At 46.0% G+C, this 21,662-nt stretch overlaps 1 protein-coding gene across 3 annotated transcripts; it reads right to left on the bottom strand.

The window, feature by feature from the left end:
- Positions 1-2,006: 2,006 nt before the first annotated feature.
- On the bottom strand, positions 2,007-21,148 carry PPM1K (protein phosphatase, Mg2+/Mn2+ dependent 1K). 3 transcript variants are annotated; one of them, XM_014254769.2, is made up of 7 exons: positions 20,959-21,148; positions 16,902-17,400; positions 16,264-16,364; positions 8,865-9,030; positions 8,221-8,365; positions 7,257-7,391; positions 2,007-6,776 (listed from the first exon to the last, which is right to left on the bottom strand). In XM_014254769.2, the coding sequence occupies exons 2-7, from the start codon at positions 17,339-17,341 to the stop codon at positions 6,645-6,647; spliced, it is 1,119 nt and encodes a 372-aa protein (XP_014110244.2). In that variant the 5' UTR covers positions 17,342-17,400; positions 20,959-21,148; the 3' UTR covers positions 2,007-6,644. The 3 variants fall into 3 exon arrangements, with proteins under 3 accessions (XP_014110244.2, XP_014110243.2, XP_005525643.2); XM_014254768.2 differs by lacking the exon at positions 20,959-21,148 and adding an exon at positions 20,354-20,452; XM_005525586.3 differs by lacking the exon at positions 20,959-21,148 and adding an exon at positions 20,354-20,423 and having other exon boundaries at positions 16,902-17,397.
- Positions 21,149-21,662: the final 514 nt, after the last annotated feature.

Genomic DNA, 21,662 nt, shown 5'->3' with positions numbered 1-21,662 from the left:
GGTAACCATGCCAACTGCAGTTTGTGAGGTCTGGCATTGCCTCCCACTCTATCTGGGGAGAGATTTTCTACCAACAGCAGCACCAGACTGCTCTGTCCAACTGGGTCATTTACTGTATGCAGTATTTCACACTCATTTCTCCAGGCGTGGTGGAGAGTGGAGGTGCCAGGAACAAGCATTGGGAAGTAGAGTCCACAATCCTGGTGGACCTTTTGATGGGATGGTGCAGTCCCAGCCCCGTAAAATCCCAGCAGGCATCATCTGGGCCGGCAGCCAATTTTGCAGTGAAATGAGGCACTTGTTGAGTGACAGGGCAGCTCCTTGCAAGTGCCCCAGCCTTTGGCTCTGGCTCCACCACAGTTCCTGCCAGGTAGAAGCACCACCCAGGGCCAGACATGCCATTTAGCAGGTAAAACCAAATTTGTGACAAATTTGCTGTGACCAAATTGTCTTTCATGACAGTAAGTGCAGTAATGGTGCAGTAAGTCAGATCAGAAAAGTGAGGCTGAGCTGCTTTCCAGGCTCGGTGTTTTGTATAAAATGCATGAGTGTTTTTAAGGAATTCCTGACAGTGGGATACATCTCCGTCCGTGTCAGGACACAGATCTGATTCACCAGTGAGGTTACAGTGCCACACCGTGTAGGGAGGAGGGTGGGGTACGCAAGCCCAGGAACAGGGCTAATGTGCTGGGAGCCAAATCCTGCCCTGTCTTCCTGGAGAAGAGTTGCACTGCACTGGATGTGAGCCTGGCCTCCCAAAAAAGGGCAATTTGTAAGGAATGGGACCAAAACTTGGTCACGGATGAACCTTAGTGCCATTTTGCCTACACCAGAGGGCACCAGAGCCCCTGGTGCGGGAGCTGGGCAGGAGCCGAGACAAGCGCTGGGTGGGAGTGTTTCCACTGTAACACTGAGGGTGGGGAGATGTAGCAAGGCTTTGCCCAACAGCAGTGATGAAAATCCTGTGCGAGTGAGGTGCAGAGAGTGGTGCTCATGCGAGCACCCAGGGAAGAGCTCCCAGCCCCTGCCAGGGCCAGCTTCTGAGAGCTTTAAGCTCTCCTTAAAGCTCTGCCTAGAGCATCTTGAAGCTGAGGATGGAACCACCGTGGTGCCGCTGGTGCTTGGCTGCTCTCTCCCACAAAGCAGCAGCTCACAGGGATGCCCGTTACAGGGTAAGTGCCCCAACTGCAGAGAAACCCAGGAGCCATTTCCCAACTCCTGAGAAAGGGCAGAGATGTCCAGCAGGTTTCCCAACACCACCCAAGCTCTCCAAATTTACCTGTGTGTGAGCAGTGATTACAAGACCACCATGCGACATGTGCATTTATCCAAGATCTGATCAGCTCCAAACTGAGCTGAGATGTGGATTGGCAACAAAGGAGAACAAAAAAGGACTCTGGTCCTAAAAAGAAGTCCTGGGGCTCAGCTGTAGGAAATTGCTAAGACCTCATTGAAGTCAAGGCTGCTGTTTTCAAGGGAAAGAGAGTAAAATAGGTTTGAGCCCAGCTGTGAAAAGCTGTGTTAACTAAAAATACCAGTGATCTCAGGGTTACTTCTGCAGATGAGTTAAAACCCTTGGCTCTTACTTTTTCCTAACAGTTTCTTCAATTGTAACAGAGCAGCTTTGAATTCATGCAGCAGCAAAAATATGTTTTCCTGTAGAGGGACAGTTTGTTTCTTTGCACTGTCACTGTCTGGCATTGCTCACCGTGACAGCCACCCAGGCAGACAGAAATAGTGAGTTAGAATGTGACACCCTGGTGCAGCAAAGCCCAGAGACAGGAGGTACTTTGCACTGGCTATTGCTGGGAGAATGTCTTTGCAGGCAAAGCCTTGGTTATCAGAAGCTTTTTATAGCAAGGACTGAGGCCCGGGGCTAACAGGACAGTTGTGACACAGCTTGAGAAGTTGGAGCTTTTCTGGGAGTTGGCAATGCGGTGGAAGAAGAAAAACCCATTTGTAGTGACACAGCTCCTAGAAGCCAATTCTTTATTGAAAGATCTTGTAAGCATTCCTGTACAGACTTAGCTGCTCTAATGTAGCTTTGAGTTGATGAAGATGAAAAAATATTTTTAAAGGGAAAAAAAAAAAGCAAAATGGATACCTCTAAAATTTTGTAGTAGATGAAATTCAAATGCTGATTACACCAAAGATAAGCATCAAACCACAGAAATTACACACAGCCCCAAGGCAAAGCATGTAACAAATGCACACAATTGTACTTAAGTCTGTATGAAAGTTATGACGGGCACGTCAGTTCTGGCTGCCCAAGCACTCCATATCCCGGGACAAGAGGGCACCTGATGGGTACCTCTGCATTCAAAACAGCAGTTTGGAAGCAAGGAATTCCTGGAGTGTACTGTACATTCGGCTTCTTGGGTGAGTGAGCAATGGCCTGGCAGTGCCCAACCGAAGGTGTTTAAGAGGAATTATTATTAAACCAGTTTCACTGGTAGCTATTGTTTTGTGCTTCTTCCTTAGCTAAAAATCCCAATGTCTTTGACTACAGCATGTCCACTGGCTGAGACACAAAATGTGGCTCATGGAACCCTGACCCCATGGAACTCGGCAGAAATCCTGTGGTGAGTCTAAGCTCCTCTCAATTTCCAAATATGTAAAAAGCAGTGATATTGCTGATTTCTCTCCACACCTTCATTTCCAGCTGCTCCAGGATTATTCTCCAGCCCTGAGCATTTCAGCCCAAAGGGACTGACTGTAATGAAGGCCTGTAATGAAGGACTGTAATTCATATTAAATTAATTACTGGATCTCTGCCCCATTTCAGTCTCTTGTGCTATGTTCATCATCCAGAGAGACCAGCTCTCCTAAATCCAGGCTGCAAATTACTCTTTTCTGAGTTCCCTCTATAAGGCATGAAACCCCCAGCTTTCCAAGTGGTGGAGACATTTAAGTTGGAAATCCATCTGTAGTCACAGCACCTCTCCTAGTAAATCCTCCAACAACATGAGCCCCATCATGCCTTCCATATCCTCACAGTAAAAATGAATACTTTGCTGGACAGCATTTTTGCCTTTCTGCACCCACAGCACACCCTCCTGCAGTGCCTGTACAGAGAGAGATTCCACTGCTCCAGGGGAGGATGCTCAGGCAAGAAAATATTCTTATCAAATCAAATGGGTTTCAAATTCCATCCCCTAAAAGGTAGAAAAAAGTGAATGTTTGCTCAGCAGGTCACCCATAATGTTTGGTTCAGTCTGTCATAAACAAAAAATACTCTTTTTGTTGAAACCTCAGATGCATGGGACAGTGATCTAGAGAGCAAACATTCCATTCTGTTTAATTCAAAGTGTGAGATCCTTCACTGTCCTGGAATAATAAATATCTATATAAATATATATAGCTGCTCTCTGTCAGGCAGCTGCCATTGTTGCTCTTTGTCTTCAATCTGAAGGAGCTCTGCTGTGCAGGAGGCTCTTACCAGTCCCTTTTGGGGGTGGGTACTGTGGAGCTGGTTGATCGAAGAGCTGCCACGGGCTGCAGGAGGAAAGATAACCAGATGGAAAACCTAAAGTGTTTATTGGGCCTAGCTGGGATGGAGCTCATCTCCCCACAGCATCCTCACAGTGCTAGGCTGTGTATTGGCCCATGAAAAGGGGCTGGTAACATTCTTATTTATTATCTTTATCTTGACCAGGTTTTGGGGTTTTTTTATTTTCTCCCCCCAGCCCCCACCCTGCTGAGGAGGGGAGTGATAAGAGCAGCTTGGTGGGCAACTGATATCCATCCAAAGTCCACCTTGCATGGTCCTTTTTGGCACCCAGCATGGGACACAGACAGCTGCAGCTTTGTATCCAGTGTGTTATTGCTACAACAGCGGCAACTTCCTGTGGGAGTCAGGGAGATTGCTGGCTGCACTGCTTATCCTTTACAAGGCTGAAGCTGGGAACATGTTAGTACAACAAAGGCTCTGGGCTGTGTCCTGGCGTGGATGGCCTTGCTGTGCTGCAAGAGCTGTCTTGTCTCCACAAGAGGATGAGGGAATACATCTCCCTCTCCCCGCTTTGGACTGGTGTGGATGATTGTGCAGGTTCCGGAGGTCCTTGTTCATGTTTACATGAGATGCTAATGCTACTAAGTAACACCATTGGCACAAAATGGGGTTGGTGGAATCTGGTGCCATCATGGCATAAGAGAAGATTTCTGGGTGAGGTAATACTGAAATGTGCCCTAGGCAGCCGTTCCCTGTCTGGCAGGGTGTGGGGAAGGATTTGGGCGGGTTCCTAGCACAGGTATCACCTCCCGGAGCTTGGGACTTTCCACCTGAACTGGTAACAACCCTGGCAAACCGGTGTGTCACCTGATGGAGGGGTACCTTGCCCACCCCAGTGAAAACCAGCAACTTTTGCCCCATACTGGGGCCTGGTCTGTGCCTACTGAGCCTCAGTTCAATGCTCTGAGGGGGCTGGGCTTGAGGCAGGACTCAAACAGCAGCAGCAACTACAGGAATTGCCCCAGGAGTGAAAAAGGAACTGGACAAAGAAAACAAGGGGTCCAATAGAAGGGACTGTAGGTGAGATGGTGCCTAGGACTCCTTCCCAACCCAAGTGTTTCTGCAGTAGTAGAGAAGCAGCAATAGCAACCACCAATACACCTTAATCTAATCATCCTCTGTTTCACAGAGCTTTGTCTTATCCCTTCCTTGGTAAAATTTCAAAGAAGATATGGATGAATCCTTCCCCTGAGAAGGATCCCCTTCCCCCTGTTAGGAGAAATAAAAGCCCCCCAACAGCAACCATGCTGACCTCAGGTGAACACTGAACCCCAACCTTGGGGAAAATCTGAGGAGAGGGAATTAGGATTGTAAACCTGTAGTAGTGTGCTCACTACACGGCTGGGCACCAGCATCAAGTATAGCAGAGATTTACACACAGCATTGCAGTTGCAATCCAAATAAGTGCATTGCACACACCACATAATACACCAAGTGATGGGACAGACCGCTCTATCAGGCCACTCTAAGCACCAAGTACTGAATGCTGTCAGTACAAGACTGTGCTCTGCTGGGCCTTCCACCACAGACAAGCCACATGGAGCAACTGCCTAAGGGGAAACCCTGGACTAAATGGAAAGGGATAAAAGTAATGAAGATATGTATTTCACATTGGAAGATCAGAATCAGGCCACACACCTCAGAATTCATTTTTTTTTTTTTGCAAGGTGATTTAGTATCAGGCAACTTCTCTTTCATTTTGTTTTGTTTTTACAATTGTGCTGTTGGAAGCATCCATAGAAGGAAAAACACTGTGGAAAGGCTGAGAAAAGACTAATTCTTCTCTGCCCATATTTCACTGCCATGGGAGGTGACAGGTGATGTGGAATGGAGGAAAGAAGAGGTAAAATGAGGCACACTGGGACAGATCTTTACTTGTGCCAGCATGTCACCCACAGTCATGTCAGAGCACTGATATCAGCTGGATCAGAGCTCTGCTCCTCCCGTGCCTCACTGGACACAAGAGGAGAAGTGGAAACACTTCCTTTAAGTATAAAACTCCTTTCTGGTGTCTGAATATCTGAAATCTAGAAACAACACCCAAAACTTACAAAAATTACCTTTCATTATTTTAATGCTCTCTCCTTTCTCTAGCTTGTTTGGGGCATTTTATACCTCCTTGTGTACCATGGAGAGACATGAAAGATCACAACTAACCCAGACACCTTCAGCAGAGGGCAGGAAAATCCTCATGTTTGTATGAAGAAATAAGTTGTCTTACACATCAGATCTTGAAGAGTAAACTCTTTGAAATTAGCTTATTTTCTTTATTAAAAAAAAAAAAAAAAAAAAAAAGAAGAAATTCAAGTTGATGAGAGTCTCTGGATATCAAAACTGTGCATCTTTTTACCTCCTCCGTGCTTCTGTCAGGCACTGACAGCAAAGAGAAGACAGTGCAAGGGGTTGATGCATGGTCCACAGAGACTGCACAGGCTTTGGACCCAATGGAGAAAGGTTCCCATCTGTCCAACAGCACAAGGCTCCAGCCTGGTCTGTCTCCTTGGAGCTAGGAGATCACAGATGACAGCAGTGAGAGCATAAAGCAGCACTGTCTCAGGAACTTGTACAGCTACACCAAATGCCACTGGCATCAGAACCTAAACATTCCAAAACTTCTTTATTTTTCACCCACTTCTCCTGGAGTACAGGGGAGTTTTGGGTGGCTGCAGCAGAAGAAGACAACGAACCCTCTTTCTGCCTACCTAAGAACATTGTGCGTTTGTTCCCCTGTGTTTTATAGGACAAGGAAGCCAGCATGTGGCTCAGGGACCCATAGCTGCCAGGGAACTGAGGGTCCTGGGGAATACAGGTAGGCATGAAATGACTGTGCACTCCCTCCAGCCTCAGGTGAAAGCCCAGAACCTCATCTGTGTGAACAAAGTGATGTGTGGAGCTGCTGGGGCTACAAACCCAGGGTGCTGCCCCGATGCCACCTGGAATAACACGGGCAGCAAGACACGGGCAGCCGTAAGCAACAACAGGCACTACGCACCAAGGGAGCAGCGGCACCTTCTAACACTGGGAACAGAAGGGATGGACAAGACACTGAGTCAGCCTAGGAACAGATGGAGGTGCTCTCCTGTAGCACGCTGTGTCCAGGTGACGGCAGGAAAGGATCACCGGGGCATTGTCTTCATGCCCACCTCCCGCTGGAAGCGAAACTGCGGCTGAAGGAGAAGGTCATCTCCCCGTTCTTGTACTTGCCCCAAGCTCCAAATGGCACTATGACAACTGTGCTGTTGTCTTCAGAGCCAAACTGCACTGCCTGAGAGAAGAAACAAAGTGTTGGCATCAGCGTCTCCTTTGGAAAGGGAAAGAAGTGTCTGGCTTCACCTGGGACAGCATGCCCTGAGGCCTGAGAGTTCCTTGCCCCTTCCCAGCCCTGATGCTCCGTTCTGGTATGCCCTAGAGCTTCCCATGGGATATGCCACCACCCAGAACCATGGTCAGAAAGGGGCCATTTCTGTCTATGACAATTGACATTTTCAGCACAGGCCTAAGCTGCACTTACAGTCCCATGCAGTTCAGTGGACTGTAAGCTAATCAAGCTAATTGATGTGATGCCTGGCAAGGATGTGGTGAGACACAGGATAAGGAAAAGGCTGCAGGACTGGTGAATGTCTCAGCCAGCACCGTTCAATTCAGTTGAACGCGTGGTATTATGTAAATAAAAAAACCCAGTTTTTTTTAAAGCCAAACCAGCCCAGCCAGGAGCCCTTGGTGCCCAGAGAAGCTCTGGCATTACCTGCTCAGTGACCACGTGGGCAGCCTCAGCAGGGTCGTGGCACTGGCTGATGAAGTCGCAGATCTCCTGGCTGTTCACTATGAAGTTGATGCCGTCGGTGGTCAGCACCAGGAAGCTGTCGTCCGCGTGGTGCAGCTGCAACAGAGGCACACAGGATGCACGACCCTGGGTGAGTGCTGCAAGGCAAGGGAACTGCCCCCATGTTTTTACACTCTTGCAAAGCACTTTTTTTTTCCCCCCTAGGGGTGCTGCATGCTCTCCTGCAAAATTTTTCCTGAAGCTGAGGATTTCATGGAAGATATGGTAGCACTGCAGCCATCTCCCTAAACCCCTAATGCGTGGCACTTCATTGGGACCAAAACAATATAGTTCTTGGGGCCCTGGGAGGTGCATTGGGGAAAAGTAACAAACAGAATGCGAGTTGACAGGAGAGCTTCCTGACAAAGTGGAGGCTGAATACCTTCTGGGTGTTTAATTTGTTTTCTAGATGGCTACAGAGCTATGGTAAGATACATGCAGCTGTCCTTTCCTCCTCCCCCTCTCAACTGTGCAAATCTCTACAAATCCTACTTTTTTGATGGCAGCCCATCCATATCCCACCCAGTTCTCAGTGATGGTTTTATACCAACATTAACCTCAAAATGATTCATTTGACCACAGGGCCCAAATGGACTAATACCTGTAATGCATATCATGTTATCTTTCTTTCCTCATCATATATATTACTGTCAGAAGTGGGATTTAGAAGTTGATCTGGTGAATTTAGTACCAGATTCTTTTCTGTCCTGTTAGTATTAATCTGAAACAACTTAATTAGAGTTGCTCTCTGGTTACTTCAGTAAAAATAAGGTGGCCATCAGGCTTCACCTGGGCTCGTGTCATGTGGGTACCACCACAGCATCAAATACCTATGTAGCCCCTTAGTCCAAGTGTTGCTGTCCCTGTAAACCAGACCTTCTTTTACCTGAACCCTTTTTGTTTCTGGCTGGGCTATCACACCACTGTTTTTAAGATCCAAATCTCCTATGCTCCGTGTCATTGCAAGTCTACCATTCACATGAGGCTGTCCCAAACTGTTCCAGGAAATGAAGCCACCACACTTCTTAATCCTGTCCAGAGGCACAAAAGAAAAAGTGAATGAGTTACTGCTTCACACCATTACCCCCATCTCTATCCTCTATTTCTGTCACTAGCTAGAATGAGGAATGATGTATGGAGAGCCTGAGCTAGGAAGCTGAGGGTTGGCTTTAGCTGTTTGAAGGGCTCCATGGAGGGGATGTGTCTTGGTGGGCTGAGTCCTGACCTGGGAATCACAGTGCACTTCCTCAGGTTCTAACTTTGTGATTTTGGACAGGTCTGAACCATGTGGTCATAGCTCTGTTCTAAATCTCAGTAATGCTGATCTTACTGCTGAGACAGTTTTTGCTCATGGAGGCCTTTCCTCTAAACGGGACCCAGTGCATTAACTGGAGCTTACTGCCAGTTCAGAGTGGTCTCAGGGCTCTATATTCAACTTTGCTTTCTTCCTGCCCCAACCCAGCAGCAGAACAGAAGCCCATCCTGACTGAGGCTGTGCTCTAGGAAGCCACATCATCAGCCAGCAGGTACCTTTCCTTCTCCTCCTTTCTCTCTGGAGTATGGTCAATGGTGAGTTTCATGGCCTTTCCCTTTCGGCACAGCAGAGCACGACTGTCTCCCACACTTGCCACAACCAGCTCAATTCCATCTCGGAGCAGAGCCACTGTTGCAGTGGTCCCAGAGTTCAGCAGAGTTGCTACAAACGTCATCAAAGAGAGAGGTTTTAGCACCGCCTCAAAGAGCGGAGTCATTATAACAGCAACAGTTTCAATTGGTAAAATGAAGACAACTTGTGCTCTACCTAATCAGCAAGTAACTGCTTTTAAGTTTAAACTAAATTTACACATACAAAAAAAAAAAAAAAAAAAAATTAAAAAAGCAAGCATGCATGCATGTAGGAGTGGGGGAAGATAGGAGAGGTGGGAAGGATTAAGTGTTTCTGTGCAACAACACGGCTCCATGCAAACAGGGCAAGTGGGATAAAAGTACAAGGTACAGTGGTTTCCTTTCATTTTGCAGCAGTTTTTCAGCCCCATGAGCTCACCTCAAGTTACAGGGTTATTGTCCTTATACCTGGCTCAGTCACTGCACAAGTAGGTCACCATAAAGGTGATGGCTCTTTCCTTTTGTTAGGTGCTGAAGCAGGCAATTACGTAGTAAAATATAATTATAGTTACAGTAATTGTAATTGCATATAGATCACCAGAGGGAAAGCAGTAGATCCATTTGTGACAACCTTCTATTGCTGTCAGAGCTGTTACACTCCCCCTCTGCTTCCCCCAGAGAAGGATTCAGCAAACAGGCTTCCTGGCTTTTTCCAGGAAGGAGCACTGCTCCCTCCACACCCTGTCAACTTGCTGGAGGGCCCAGCAAAGGTGAAGCTGAATTCTGGGATTCAGCCTTGCCTTGTGCCTGCAAACTTGTGCAGGTGGCAGTGGCTCTCTGGGCAGCATGCCTGGGGCACTGCTGGGACCACCTGACAGGGGTTCATTGTGAGTGCTCAGAGGGCAAAACAGAGCCCTGGTGCTGCCCTCCTCCTCTACAGGGCAAGGAAGTGAGCTGAGCTGAGCTGACTGACTGTACTCAGGGACCTGCCTGGATTCACTCATGCAAGCAGATTTAAGGGCTTCTCATTTCAACTGCTACAATGGGCTGGAGAAAAAAAACCAAACAAAAAAATCAAAGAAAAACCAAACAACAAAAAAAAACCCTCTTGAAAAAGAGAAATGCAAGTGTCTATTTCAGGAAAAATATCTGTAGTATCATCTGCAGTGAAGAAAATGCCAGAAAAATTGCTCAGCTTTCCTAGTTTTCTTTGCTTTTTGAAAGGGCAAGTCCCACCTTACTGTCATTATCTTCTCTTCCTGCAAATTCTGCAGAGGTAACCCAGCAGGAGATGCCTGGAAGGCTCCTGCTGACTTGAGCTATTACACTAAAATGTCTGGACAGGACCAGCTACTGCCTGGAACACATTTTTACCTACAGCCAATGCAAATCCCCTTGAAAGGCCCTCTGTAGGTCACCCGCATTCTGGGCTTTTCCAGTTATTCCACTTTTTCAAAGCAAGCCAATTCAAGGTGAGTTTTGGGCTTGCTTAGGAATGTGACTCCCCAGTTATATTCTTGTTAACATGTCACTGTCTTTCCACCACTGCTTCTGCAGAGATCAGCTACAACTACATGTGCTCCTACCTCTGGCCTTGCAGCCCTGACCCTGGAGTTACGGGACAGATTTGAAACAGGACTTTGTGTTTGATCCCAAGGAATGCCAGGCAGCCCCAAATCTGACCAGCTGCCAACAGATAGCAACAGAAATGCAAGAGCTGTGAGGTCTTGACAGCCTCCTTCCCCAACCTTGTGAGGTCTCAGCACCCTGTAAGTCAAATGGGGCTGGGAGTAAACTGAGTAAAATGAAGTCACCAAGCCCTGGAAGATGCATTGAGCCTTGTTGTGCAGCGGAAGCAGCGAGTCCATGAATCAACAAAACTCAAACACAAACCCTCACAAATAGTGTTAAATAAGCTGGTGTTATTATTTAAAACAGGTATTATTACTGCAACAAGGGCTGGGTTTAGCTGAACCCTGAGCCAGCGGGTCAGCAGTGACCAGCGGCCATGGTGGCCACAGTCACACCTCGGTCTGTGCCAGGGCTGCACAGGCTGGGACACTGGAAACTGGATGTGGCAGCTTCTGACTAGCCAGGTGGGCACTGACATCCTGTTTCTTGTCTGAAGCAAGGACAAGCCCAGTGCAGAGTCACTTTGAGGCACATTATGAAAACATGATATTAAAAAGTACCAGTGCAATTAGAAATTTTAGTAGAACCAGTAAAATACCTGTTTTAGCCAACAGTTAGAACAAGTGAAATAGAGCAACCTATGTAAAACTACCTTTTTATTTTACAGAAGATACATTTTATTTGGATATTGAAATTAATGGAGCTATTTTCCCATTTCATTCTGTGGTTTTAGAACTATGCTGAGAAATATATAAAAACTTAAATCATAACCTTCAGTTCACAGAAGACGGGAAACATTTCAAATTCAGGTGAATCTGCATATTTTCAATAAAAACTCCCAAAGAAAAGAGCTGCTATCACAAACTCAAGGGCTGGTACTAAAGAACAAGATATTGTTCAGAATTGTAATGGACATGGTGACTAGAACTTTATATGTATATTAATTAAATAGCACTCCTAGGAAAAAAAAAAATACATGCTGCTCACAATCTCTTCCTTGGATCCATGGTCAGGATGTGAGAACATGCACGAAGCCAGACGTAGCATTATGTGATTTCTAGCACAGCTCAAAACCACAGGAATGATGATGGGATAACATAATGCTTTTCTACAACTGCTGCTAGTTTAACAAAATTGGTTTTAACAATTAAAGAATTTATTTTGTTTTCCTGACAACATCACTATAAAACTAAGATCTTTCAATAGGTTCTTAACACTCACTGGACAACTTCTACTGCAAGTCATCTCAACTAATGTGACAAAGAGGATGTGGAAACCTTCCAGTAGTCCAGGCTAGGAACCGCTGGACTCCTTCACCTGGGACAAAATTAAGCAGATCTCTCTTTCCACTGAAGCCCAGCTTAAAGTGTCCAGGGCCTCCAGTTCTAGAGCTGCTGACCAGGTACAGTGTCTGCCACAAATAACACGCACACAGAGGCAAATAGGAAATTCACCCAGGGACTTTGTTCAAACAAAATAAACCTGCAACACTGGAGATGCAAGAATAAGGGCTGCAGAACAGGGGATGGAGTCAGTCATTCTCAGATCTGCCTGCACTGCCCTGTGCAGGTCATGTAGGAAGCACCTGCATCTTTGGCCTTGGTAAATCAACCTTGGTATTTCTGGGGAATTACCACTGTTCTTACCTTCTTGCTAAAGCTGTGTGACAAAACCAGTTTAAATTCAGCCCAAATAAAATCTAAATTTTGTTACCCCTATGAAGATAAGTAACCAACCAACAGATCAAATGAAGAATTTTATCAATGGTAGAGGGCCAACTGTCTCATATATGGCAAGAGTGGCCATTCTGAAGAACATCTACTCCCTCAAGGTAATTAGAGCTATACTGGGAGTTAAAACCAGTGCCAAATGAAATGGGGCCATCTTAAAGGCACTGAATAGAAGTATATGAATTGTCCTGTCTAATGGAAAAATTGGCAAAATAAACATACCTTTAATATTGTACTTAGTACCTTCTAAACTGATTAGGTAATAATTAGGGCTCTTGGATAAAAAGGCTGCCTTTATAATGCTGATAAATTTATGAAATATTCAAGTACAATTTCTGCAGCTCTCCCTTTTCCTCAGTGTTGCAGGTTAACATATTTAAAGAAATAAAAATATATTTTTAATGATAACTTTAAAAAACAACAACAAAACAAACATTACTTTAAAAATTTAATTATTTTAAATAACTTCTGCTGTTTGTCAGCATAATTAGATTCAAGAGTAAGAACCCTTTCAAACATGGGTAGACAAGTTAATACCTGGCTGTTTTAAGATGGCTATTCCAGAAGTGAGTGGCCAATGTGATTAGAGTTGGATGCACTGAATGTGGAGGTTAATGGACAAGCTCCCTCTTGTTTTCTCTGGCTCACAGAGAACAGAAGCAGTAACAATACCTGGTAAGACTCCAGTAGGCCAGAAGAGGGTTTGTCTCACATTTCTGCAGGGAAATGCTCAAGTTTCCTCAAGCACAGAATTTAATTTCCTATTTCCATCCTTGCTGAGCAAAGTTTTCAGCCTTTATATTTCAGTTTTTATGGCTGGTAAAAAATAGCAGAAAATTCTGCCCATCTCTGGCAGTTGTCCTGTGGATAATGACATCTGTTGAATGTGAGCTTCCTTTATGTTCTGTACCTAAATTTATAAGTGATTTGAAAGTGACTGGCTATATTTAAATGCATGGAAGGGAATGAAAACACATTTTTGAAGAGGTATCAGACACCAAGCTTCAGGGCTCAGGCATAGGTCTAAGCTGTTAATGATTACACAGGATTTAGGCAGAGAACAGATTATCCCAAACTTGCCTAAAGCAAGTTTCTTATGCTTATGTATGAAACAACAGGTGTAGGTCACTGTCAGAGGGGTTACTGGACCAGGCTCCAGCAGGCCAGTACAGCACTCCAATAGCACTGGTGAACTGCATGCCAGACACAGCAGCAGTACCTGGAACACACACATAAAGCACTTTTATTATTGAAAGCTCACAGGAGCTACCATGATATGTATTTTCCATCCCTAATTACAAAAACTGTATCACTGTTAAGTGACCTACAGAGTCATGTCCTTGAAGACATAGCTGGGGTCTCCAACAAGGCACGTCTCTAGTCGTGTTAAATTTGTGCCTTATGTAAGGTTTTACCCCTTAAATAGCACTAATAACAATGCCTCAAACATGCCATTTTGGCCATTTGATTTGGATTTGACCGGGGGTCAGTTTCCTTCAAGCACCCAGGTACAAGTTTTAAAGCTGGTTGTGTGTTAGTAAAGACCTGGACACCCTGAATGTGCACAGTTTTTTTTGCAGACATAGTGGAAGGGAGCGAGCCCTGGAAGGGTCACCTGCTGGAACAAGTGAAAGCTGTTATTTTGGACTTCATCAGCTATGGCCGGGTTTCAAAAGGAGGTCAGACTTGGGGATACAGCAAGTTACACTGTCACCCACCATCCTCAAGATACTCCAGCAACTATCTTGACTCTCACATCCAGAATAGCCACACTTAATCAGAAATTTTGCTGGCAAACTGAATCAGTTTGGAAGCAGGCTTCTAACAAAGAAAGCAAATATGCCAAACACTGAAATTTTATGTAACTTCTAAAACATCAGCAACAACAAAAATATCCCCACAAAGCAGTCAACACAGTATTGAGTTATTTTAACAACAGATATGCAAGGAGTTTAATCTGTTCAGAAATCCAGACTTGACTTTGCACCCTGTTACTCCATTCTTTGCCTTAGAGCTTGATTTTCGGCCAAGAACAATAGGGTCCCTTAGGGAGAGCCCCCAGGCTCCTGCAAGCGCTTGCAGGTGCTCAGCCTACCTGAGAAATACCAAGTGCCTACCAGAGCATGGACTCCATGGATGTCTGGCAACTCTTTTACCCTCTATATTGCTTTTTTAATGAAGGCAGCTTGTGCAGTATCCTGATAATGTTTGCTGGCATCAAGCAGCACCAGTTAGTTAAATGGTATGAAAAAAATCCTATAAGCAGTTCTAAAATGCTCTGCTTGCTGCACTGTTTGTCTGCCAAATATTATTGCTATTCAATTCTGTAAGTCACACCTACAAAGTTATGATTGGAAAGTTTTCAGAAAAACAGAATAACACACCCAGTAGAGTTCTCAGTCCTTCTCCTCAAGGAGCTGTTCTGACACAGAGGTCACTACAATGAGCCAAATGAAGAGCTGTCTTACTCACAAAGGGGCAGGGAAGGGGACAGTTAGATCTGAAAATGAAATGGTCTGATCCAGGGAAGCACACAAACTAGTACTTAAATGCTGTCTTGGACTTGGGTTGGTAAGAAAATATATTTGCAAAAAGGCTCTGGAATAAAAAGCACATCTGCTTTGCTGATGTCTCTCAAGAACTCAGCTAAAACTCAGCCCATAGGTCAAAACTCTGGTCTTTTTTCCACACAAAATACAACAGGAAAATGACCTTTATAGATGCATTTCTCCTTTTTTGAGGGCTGCACCTCAGGATTTAAGACTTTTTTCCTCATCCCTGGTGCAGGCTAAAGTAAGAGGCTACCTGATCTGCATTTAAGCCTACTTAGATTCATCTAGTAGTTAAACCAGAAAGCCACTCCATTACTTGATTGTATTCAGACACTGCTTCAGAAAAGCAGCTTGAGAATACAGTATCACTTCAGTCCCTGTAGGGCTTCTTGATTTCCAGTCTTTCTTGGAGACATGACTTTTACAGTTTCAGGTCTTCTGGAACAACCTCAGTTATTTTGCCAGTGCCTGCACCAGCACTGGGACAGTTTTTTTTTGTTTGGTTGTTTGTGGGGTTTCTGTATTGGTTCGTTGGTTTTTTTTTTTTCTGATATGTGTTGGTGGTTTTCTTTTTAAGACTGGCTAAACTGACTCTCAAATTGTATCTCATGGTCAAGAAAGCTCCTGTGACAGAACTGGGACAGGCACTTCTATCTCCCTTCTTAAGTTACTCCCTATAAGCTCCACTTGCTGCAACTGGAACTTCAGATGTACTTAGCCTCTAGACACATAGACAAGAACTTCATTAACAGGATTAAATGGGAGTCTAAAAGGGCTGGTGCCAGCTTCACCACAGCCTTACCACAGCCAAACTTGTTTTCTTCTTCACTGCTTTTTTCCCTTTCCCACTCAGCTACTCCTGTGACTCTGTTTGTGCAGAAGCAATATCGATTGCATTAATTTTGGCTTACATTCCTCCTCAGGTGCAGCAGCCAAGTTAGGAAGGGGAACTTTGACACTGTTGCTTTAAATCCACAGTAGTAACAGCTTTAAAACAAACAAATAAACATATAAAAACACCAATTCCCCCAACCCCCTAAAAAAAAAAAAGGGAATCAAAAATACCCCCCTCCACATTTCCTACCAGTAAAATTATGGTCTTTGCAAATCTAAATCGCTCTTTGCCACCTCGACAAATATATTCCCTTTCAGAATCACATTAAGAGAAATTCAATGGTAACATTCAGATTCATAACTCCTCCAGTAAATTTGACTGAGGCTTACAGTAGTTATTTAATTTTTAAGACATAAAGCATAATTGTTTTATTTGCAATAAGTGACCAGGGCAAAATCCTGTGTTAAGTAAAATTGTTTTCAAGTGTTTTTCTGGACATTTTACTGCAAAACTACTGAGCAAATAAGACAAACTTTATTCTCTGCACCTGTATGAGTAGAATATTTTTTACCTACCATCTGCAGAGAGATTAGCATGCCTTTCATATGCTTTGTCTATTTCTAGAAAAGCTTTGCTCAAAACATTTTCCAAGTTCTCCTCCTCAGTAAGAAATTCCCTGGAAGCAAGCAAGCAAACAAAGAAATTAAACTTCTTTCCAAGAAATATACATCCTGATCAATCTGTTTCACAGTCTTATCTCCTCCCTGCACCCACTGAATGATGCTGGACTTGAGTGAAAAGGTAATGTGATTTTACTAACTGTGTGAACTGAAAGCATAATCCTGTAATTTTGGAAATATCTAAGCTACTTATCCAGCATCCGGGGATGTGATAGATACAGAAGAGTGTGAGCAAACACAGAGACCCTGTGTGAAAACAGTCAGTCCACACTCTCCCTGTGTTCCAAGACCTTTCCCAGAAAGGGGGCACAGTCGTGCTTTCCTCTCCTGTATTTGTGCACTTGCCCAGTGGGGCAGGCACCACAAAGATTCAGTAATTGGTAGCATGTCTGTTCCATCCCGTGCTCCTGCTGTCCATAAGGACATGCGGCTACATAACCTGGGAAGTATTACAATGTACAACCCACTGGCTACCTAAAGAAGGAATCCCGGCTAGAATTTATTTGACACTCATTCCCTCGATGAGCACTTACTTAATATATTTTTCCATGTACTTATCACAGAAGTCTGCAGCTGCCGACCCACCGTGCCCATCGTACACTGCGAAGTACAGGATATCCTCTGTCAGCTGAGCATAATCGAACCGGTCCTCGTTTTCCTTTCGCTTCCCGATGTGGCTGGCGCAGCCCACGTTGCTCAGGCTCACTTTTGGGATCGGCTTCCCGTACTTTATGCTGGGTGGGAGGAGGATGGGTTCATCGATGCGATTGTCCCAGATGCCGAAGGTGTCCCATGTGGTCGGCCGCCCGCTGCCGTCGGGGTCGAAGCGGGAGGCGCGGCGCTCGCAGGTGGAGATGGAGCAGGCGGCTGCGGGGCGCTTCTCGTCCTGCAGGAAGCGGGACGTGAGCGCGGCTCTCCTTCTCACTTGGAACCCTCCATTCCGTACCAAGCTAATCAGAGTAGCTGTGGACATAACTTGTCTTCGCAGAGATTCGTAGGGAAAAAAGAGCAGGAGCAAAAGATGCGCAGCTGCTGGAATATTTTGGAGACCAAAGGGAAAACGGTTCAGGAAACAAGAAGCACAGGAAAGGGAATTTTCAGTTGCATCATTCAGGGAACAATGTCACCCTGAGATCCCGCTGATCATGCGGAGCACCGCACTCACTGGAAGCGACTGCAGCGGGATCTGCGTGACTCATCGAGAAACTATCCCACACTCAGCAGCAGCCCACATCCAACCCCGGCTCTGCACACTGAGCCAGGGAGGCACTTCTGCTGGCCCCCTGCAGAATGACATCCCGAATTTGCAAAGGTTCAAGGGGCTGAGATGGAGCAAATGGGAGTGATGATAATGCTGACATATGAATATGTGAAAATATCCGATAAGATTGTGAAAACGAGTTTATCTTGCATGCTCTGAAAACACCAGCTGAGATATCTGCACTGTGACTCCCAGGGGGAAACGAGAAATATATTTGCTCAGATTTTAATTTTTTTATCAGCACATGATATTTGGTTCTGTCACATTTATGGAGGTCCTGAAAAATACTTTTTAACACAGAGCTGTGAAGTTAATTGTGATTTTTTTTTTTTTTTTATGCTAAGAATGACTACTCAGAGTGTATTCATGGACATCCCCAACTGTACACACAAACTTGACCCTCAAAAAACCCCATGCACCTATTTCCTGTTTTGTCTGGCTTGAAGTTCTCTGCCACCTAACCCTGAAATGGGATAACACAGACAGGCAAGATCTTCTACTGGATTCTCAGATCTCTTTTTCAGTCCAGATAAATTCAAACACACCACTTGGCTCAGCATGGACACAAATTTGCTAATGATCATTCCCCTAGCATGCTGAAAAGCATAGAAAGATTGGATTACTTGACCTTTTGTAGAGTAACACCCAACTTGACCCAAGTCCAACAGGCTGAGATACAGTTTGTAATAATTACATGTTGTTCCACCAAAGTAATTTGAACTGGACCACACAGATCACTGTAACTAACCACACTAAAGATATAAGCCCAGTGAGGGATTTCTAACTTAATTGCTCCAAGTTTGCTAAGGGCAAAATTATGAGTGAGAAGAATTATATGACATAACAAAAGATCTAAAAATACCCAGGTTTATGGTGAATAAAAAGAAAAAAAAGAAAAAAGAAAAAAAAAAATGACAGCAGGGTGATCTGACACAATTGAACAGCAAAGAGCAACACTTGTACCCCAGAGACACTTTAATTCTGGAGTGGACTGGAGTGCCTTGCTGTTGTCCTTTGCCCAAGCCAATCACAACTGTATCTCTGTATCTGAAATGTTTGTTAAAACTGTGTTTTAAAATTGCTAGATAAAAATCTGCGTACTCACAAAAAACATGCAATCAAACATAACTTAGCAAGGGGTTGCCTTAGTAGAAAATGGCAGTGACAGACTTTTGGGAGGCTTTCAACAAATGTTCCCAGCTCAAAGCTTGTTGCTTCAGATGCTGTGGGTTTAACTTTCATGCAATTCTTAGGTTGCATGAAAAGAGGAAAGGTTTCTTTACTTAGCACTTAGAGGTTGACTGTTGACTTGATAGAAGGCTGAATGTTCTGGAAATCACTGTTGTTGCACCAGCTGAATATGGAACTACTTGAAATCTTAAGATTTTTCCATTTACTGCAAGGTGATGGCAATATCACATCCTTATTTTTTAGCATACTTACAGGTATTTTACACCTGGTTTACTTCCTGGAGCTGCTTTTTCCTTCCTCCTATCCTTGACTCATAACAACAGCACGTTAACTTCCTTCTGTGAAACACAGCACGACCAAACCGAAAGCCTGCCAATTAGCAAAACCCACGCTTGCTTTCATTTCTGTCAGCTTGAGAACATGAAATGCTTGCTATATTTAGACTACCCTGTATCCACAGCATGAATCAGAGGATCAATCCAAACTCACAAGCTAATTAATGCATTTGTTCCCTATCAAATTCAGCTCTCACCAGGCAAGCAAAAATAGTGATGGCAGTTTTTCTTTCCAAGAGTCTCTGCAAGTCAGGAGTAGGAACCTGCTCTTTAGTTTGTTATGTAAACAGCTCTGGACACACAACAGTCTGTGCTTTCCCAGCTGATATGTCTGCAAACACTGAGCAGACCCATCCGGGCAAAACAAGGCTGAGGTAATGAAAAGGGGGGCAACTGGTGTTAGAGACAAAGTCCAAGATGGACAGTTCTGGATGGAAATCTGCTTTGAGGTGCTCCATCTATCTGATCCTGTTCATCTGTGCACATTTTCCTGGAGAGAAACAGCTGCCACAGACAGGCACGGAAACACAGCACTTAAGGTGGGATGAGGTGATTAAAACTGTAGCTTTACAGGCTGGCTGCTGCTCGGCAGATGGAAATTTTCCAGGCTGCTAGAAGAAAAGGGGAAGGAAAGGAAACCCGGAAGAAAGGGAAGGCATGTCTGCTGCCCCAGGGGATCCGACGTATGCAAAAAGGAATGTACAACTCCAAGTGCACTTGCCTCGCGTTTCTTCCCAACCCCACGGATGTGGGCAGGACCCTACGGTTCTGAGTGTTAAGCTCGTTTTAAAGCAGGTGCGCTGCTGTTTTGTCCGGTTTGTTTTTTTTTTTTTTTAATCCATGACAATCCAGCCTCGCCTCCCTGCCTGGACAGCAAACTGCACATGGACAGCAGCAATTTAAAGATGTCACTCCCGCAGTTTGCTCATCACGAACTACCACAGGCCGCGTTTATTCCGTGTATATCAAAGCCGCGGCGTCCGGCGGCAGCCCCTGCGGAACGCCGGCCGTGCCCAGCCCCGCTCCGTGATGTGCCAGACCCGCTCCCCGACATTTCCAGCCCTTCCCGCCCAGCAGCCGCGGCTGAAGGAGAAGGGAGAGCGGAGCGATCGAAAGGGGCAAAAGAAGGAAACGCTTGTCAGCGCGGCCCCCCGCCCTCCCTCGCCCCCGGCCCGTGCCCCGGGCAGGCGGCCCTTACCTCCTCCCGCTCCAGGGCCCGGCGGCGGCAGCGCCCCAGCGGTGCGAGAGCGGCGCCTCCCCGGCCGGGGCTGCAGCGCGGCCCCGCCGCCGCCGCCGCCCGGCCCCGCCCCCCGAGCCCCGCCGGCCAATCGGGCCCCGCGGCGCCGGCCGCGCCGGCCGACCCCCCCCCGCCGCCCCGCCCCGCCCGCCGGCCGCGCCCGGCCCCTCACACGGGCCTGCGGCTGGGCCGGGGGCAGCCTGACGGCCAGGGCTGCGGCCGGGGTGACCCTGCACAGTCCCCGGTTTCACAGAATCACAGAATCGATTAGGTTGGAAAAGACCGCAGAGGTCGTCGAGTCCAACCACGTCCAGTCTTTCCTCAAACACATCCAGCGAAGGTGATTCCGTCACCTCCCCGGGCAGCCCATTGTAAGCACCCTTTCTGTGGAGAAATTCCCCCTAATTTCACAGAATCACGGAATTTAGGGAGTTGGAGAGGCCCACAAGGACCATCGAGTCCAACACCTGGCCCTGCACGGGTCCAGCCTAACCCTCCCCTGGCACAGCTTTAGGCCGTGTCCCATCGTCCTGACGCTGGTAGCCTGGAAAAGAGCCCGACCCTACCTGGCTACAGCCTCCTTTCAGGGCTGGATTCAGCAGGTGGAAGGAAGCCCGAGGGCCAGGACAGCCAGGCTGTGGCTGCAGCTGCTGCCCACGGGGTGCCAAGATTCCTCTGGAAGCAGCAGCGATTCCCCCATGGAACAACTATCCTAAAGATGTAAAGCACAGTTGTGTGCGCTGCTCTCAGGCAGCTGCTTCCATGAGCAAAGCCCTGCTGCCTCCTGACGTGACCCGTGTCCGATCAGGAGTTTAAAGGGATCATTTGCTCAATGCAGTGCTACTGCCAGTCTCTGACCTTTGATGCAATTCGGCAAATCAGTTGGCTCTGATTACAAAAGCCTTTGAAACTTTTAGTGCCCCTACCATTCAACCTCGTGCTGTCTGCCGGACACCAGAGTACTTGAAAACAGACACCTGAGAGAAAAATGAGAGCCAACACAATTTCCATAGGAGCTTAAGGAGGTCACTGTCAAGTTTGTCCTATATATTTTTGAGGTAAAGAAGCTATTGTTTTGTTGGAGTGAGGTTTTCAGTTGCTGCAAAACCCAGCTACTTCTGGCCGGAAAAGCAACAAAGAAACCTTTCAGACGTCTCACTGTACAGCTCTCCTTGTAGAACAAGGGCTTAGGTGAGCATGGCAGCATGTACCAGATTGTTCTGGTTTCCAGATGTGCGGTGTCCCACTCAGCATTTAGAATGGAATTTGA

The sequence above is a fragment of the Pseudopodoces humilis genome, chromosome 6, assembly GCF_049639895.1.
Source record: "Pseudopodoces humilis isolate 2021_Gansu_Grassland_sample_001 chromosome 6, ASM4963989v1, whole genome shotgun sequence".
In the NCBI taxonomy this organism is placed as follows: Eukaryota; Metazoa; Chordata; class Aves; order Passeriformes; family Paridae; genus Pseudopodoces; species Pseudopodoces humilis.
The sequence above is the reverse complement of the archived record's forward strand: the minus strand, read 5'-3'. Positions and strand labels throughout refer to the sequence as shown.

Excerpts from the sequence above, each read along its gene's own strand:
- PPM1K (XM_014254769.2), bottom strand. The coding sequence starts at position 17,341 with ATGTCCACAGCTACTCTGATTAGCTTGGTACGGAATGGAGGGTTCCAA. Across the intron at positions 9,031-16,263 it reads TGCTAATCTCTCTGCAGATG|CAACTCTGCTGAACTCTGGG; the intron begins GTAGGTAAAAAA and ends TGACGTTTGTAG. Across the intron at positions 6,777-7,256 it reads CCCACGTGGTCACTGAGCAG|GCAGTGCAGTTTGGCTCTGA; the intron begins GTAATGCCAGAG and ends TTCTTCTCTCAG.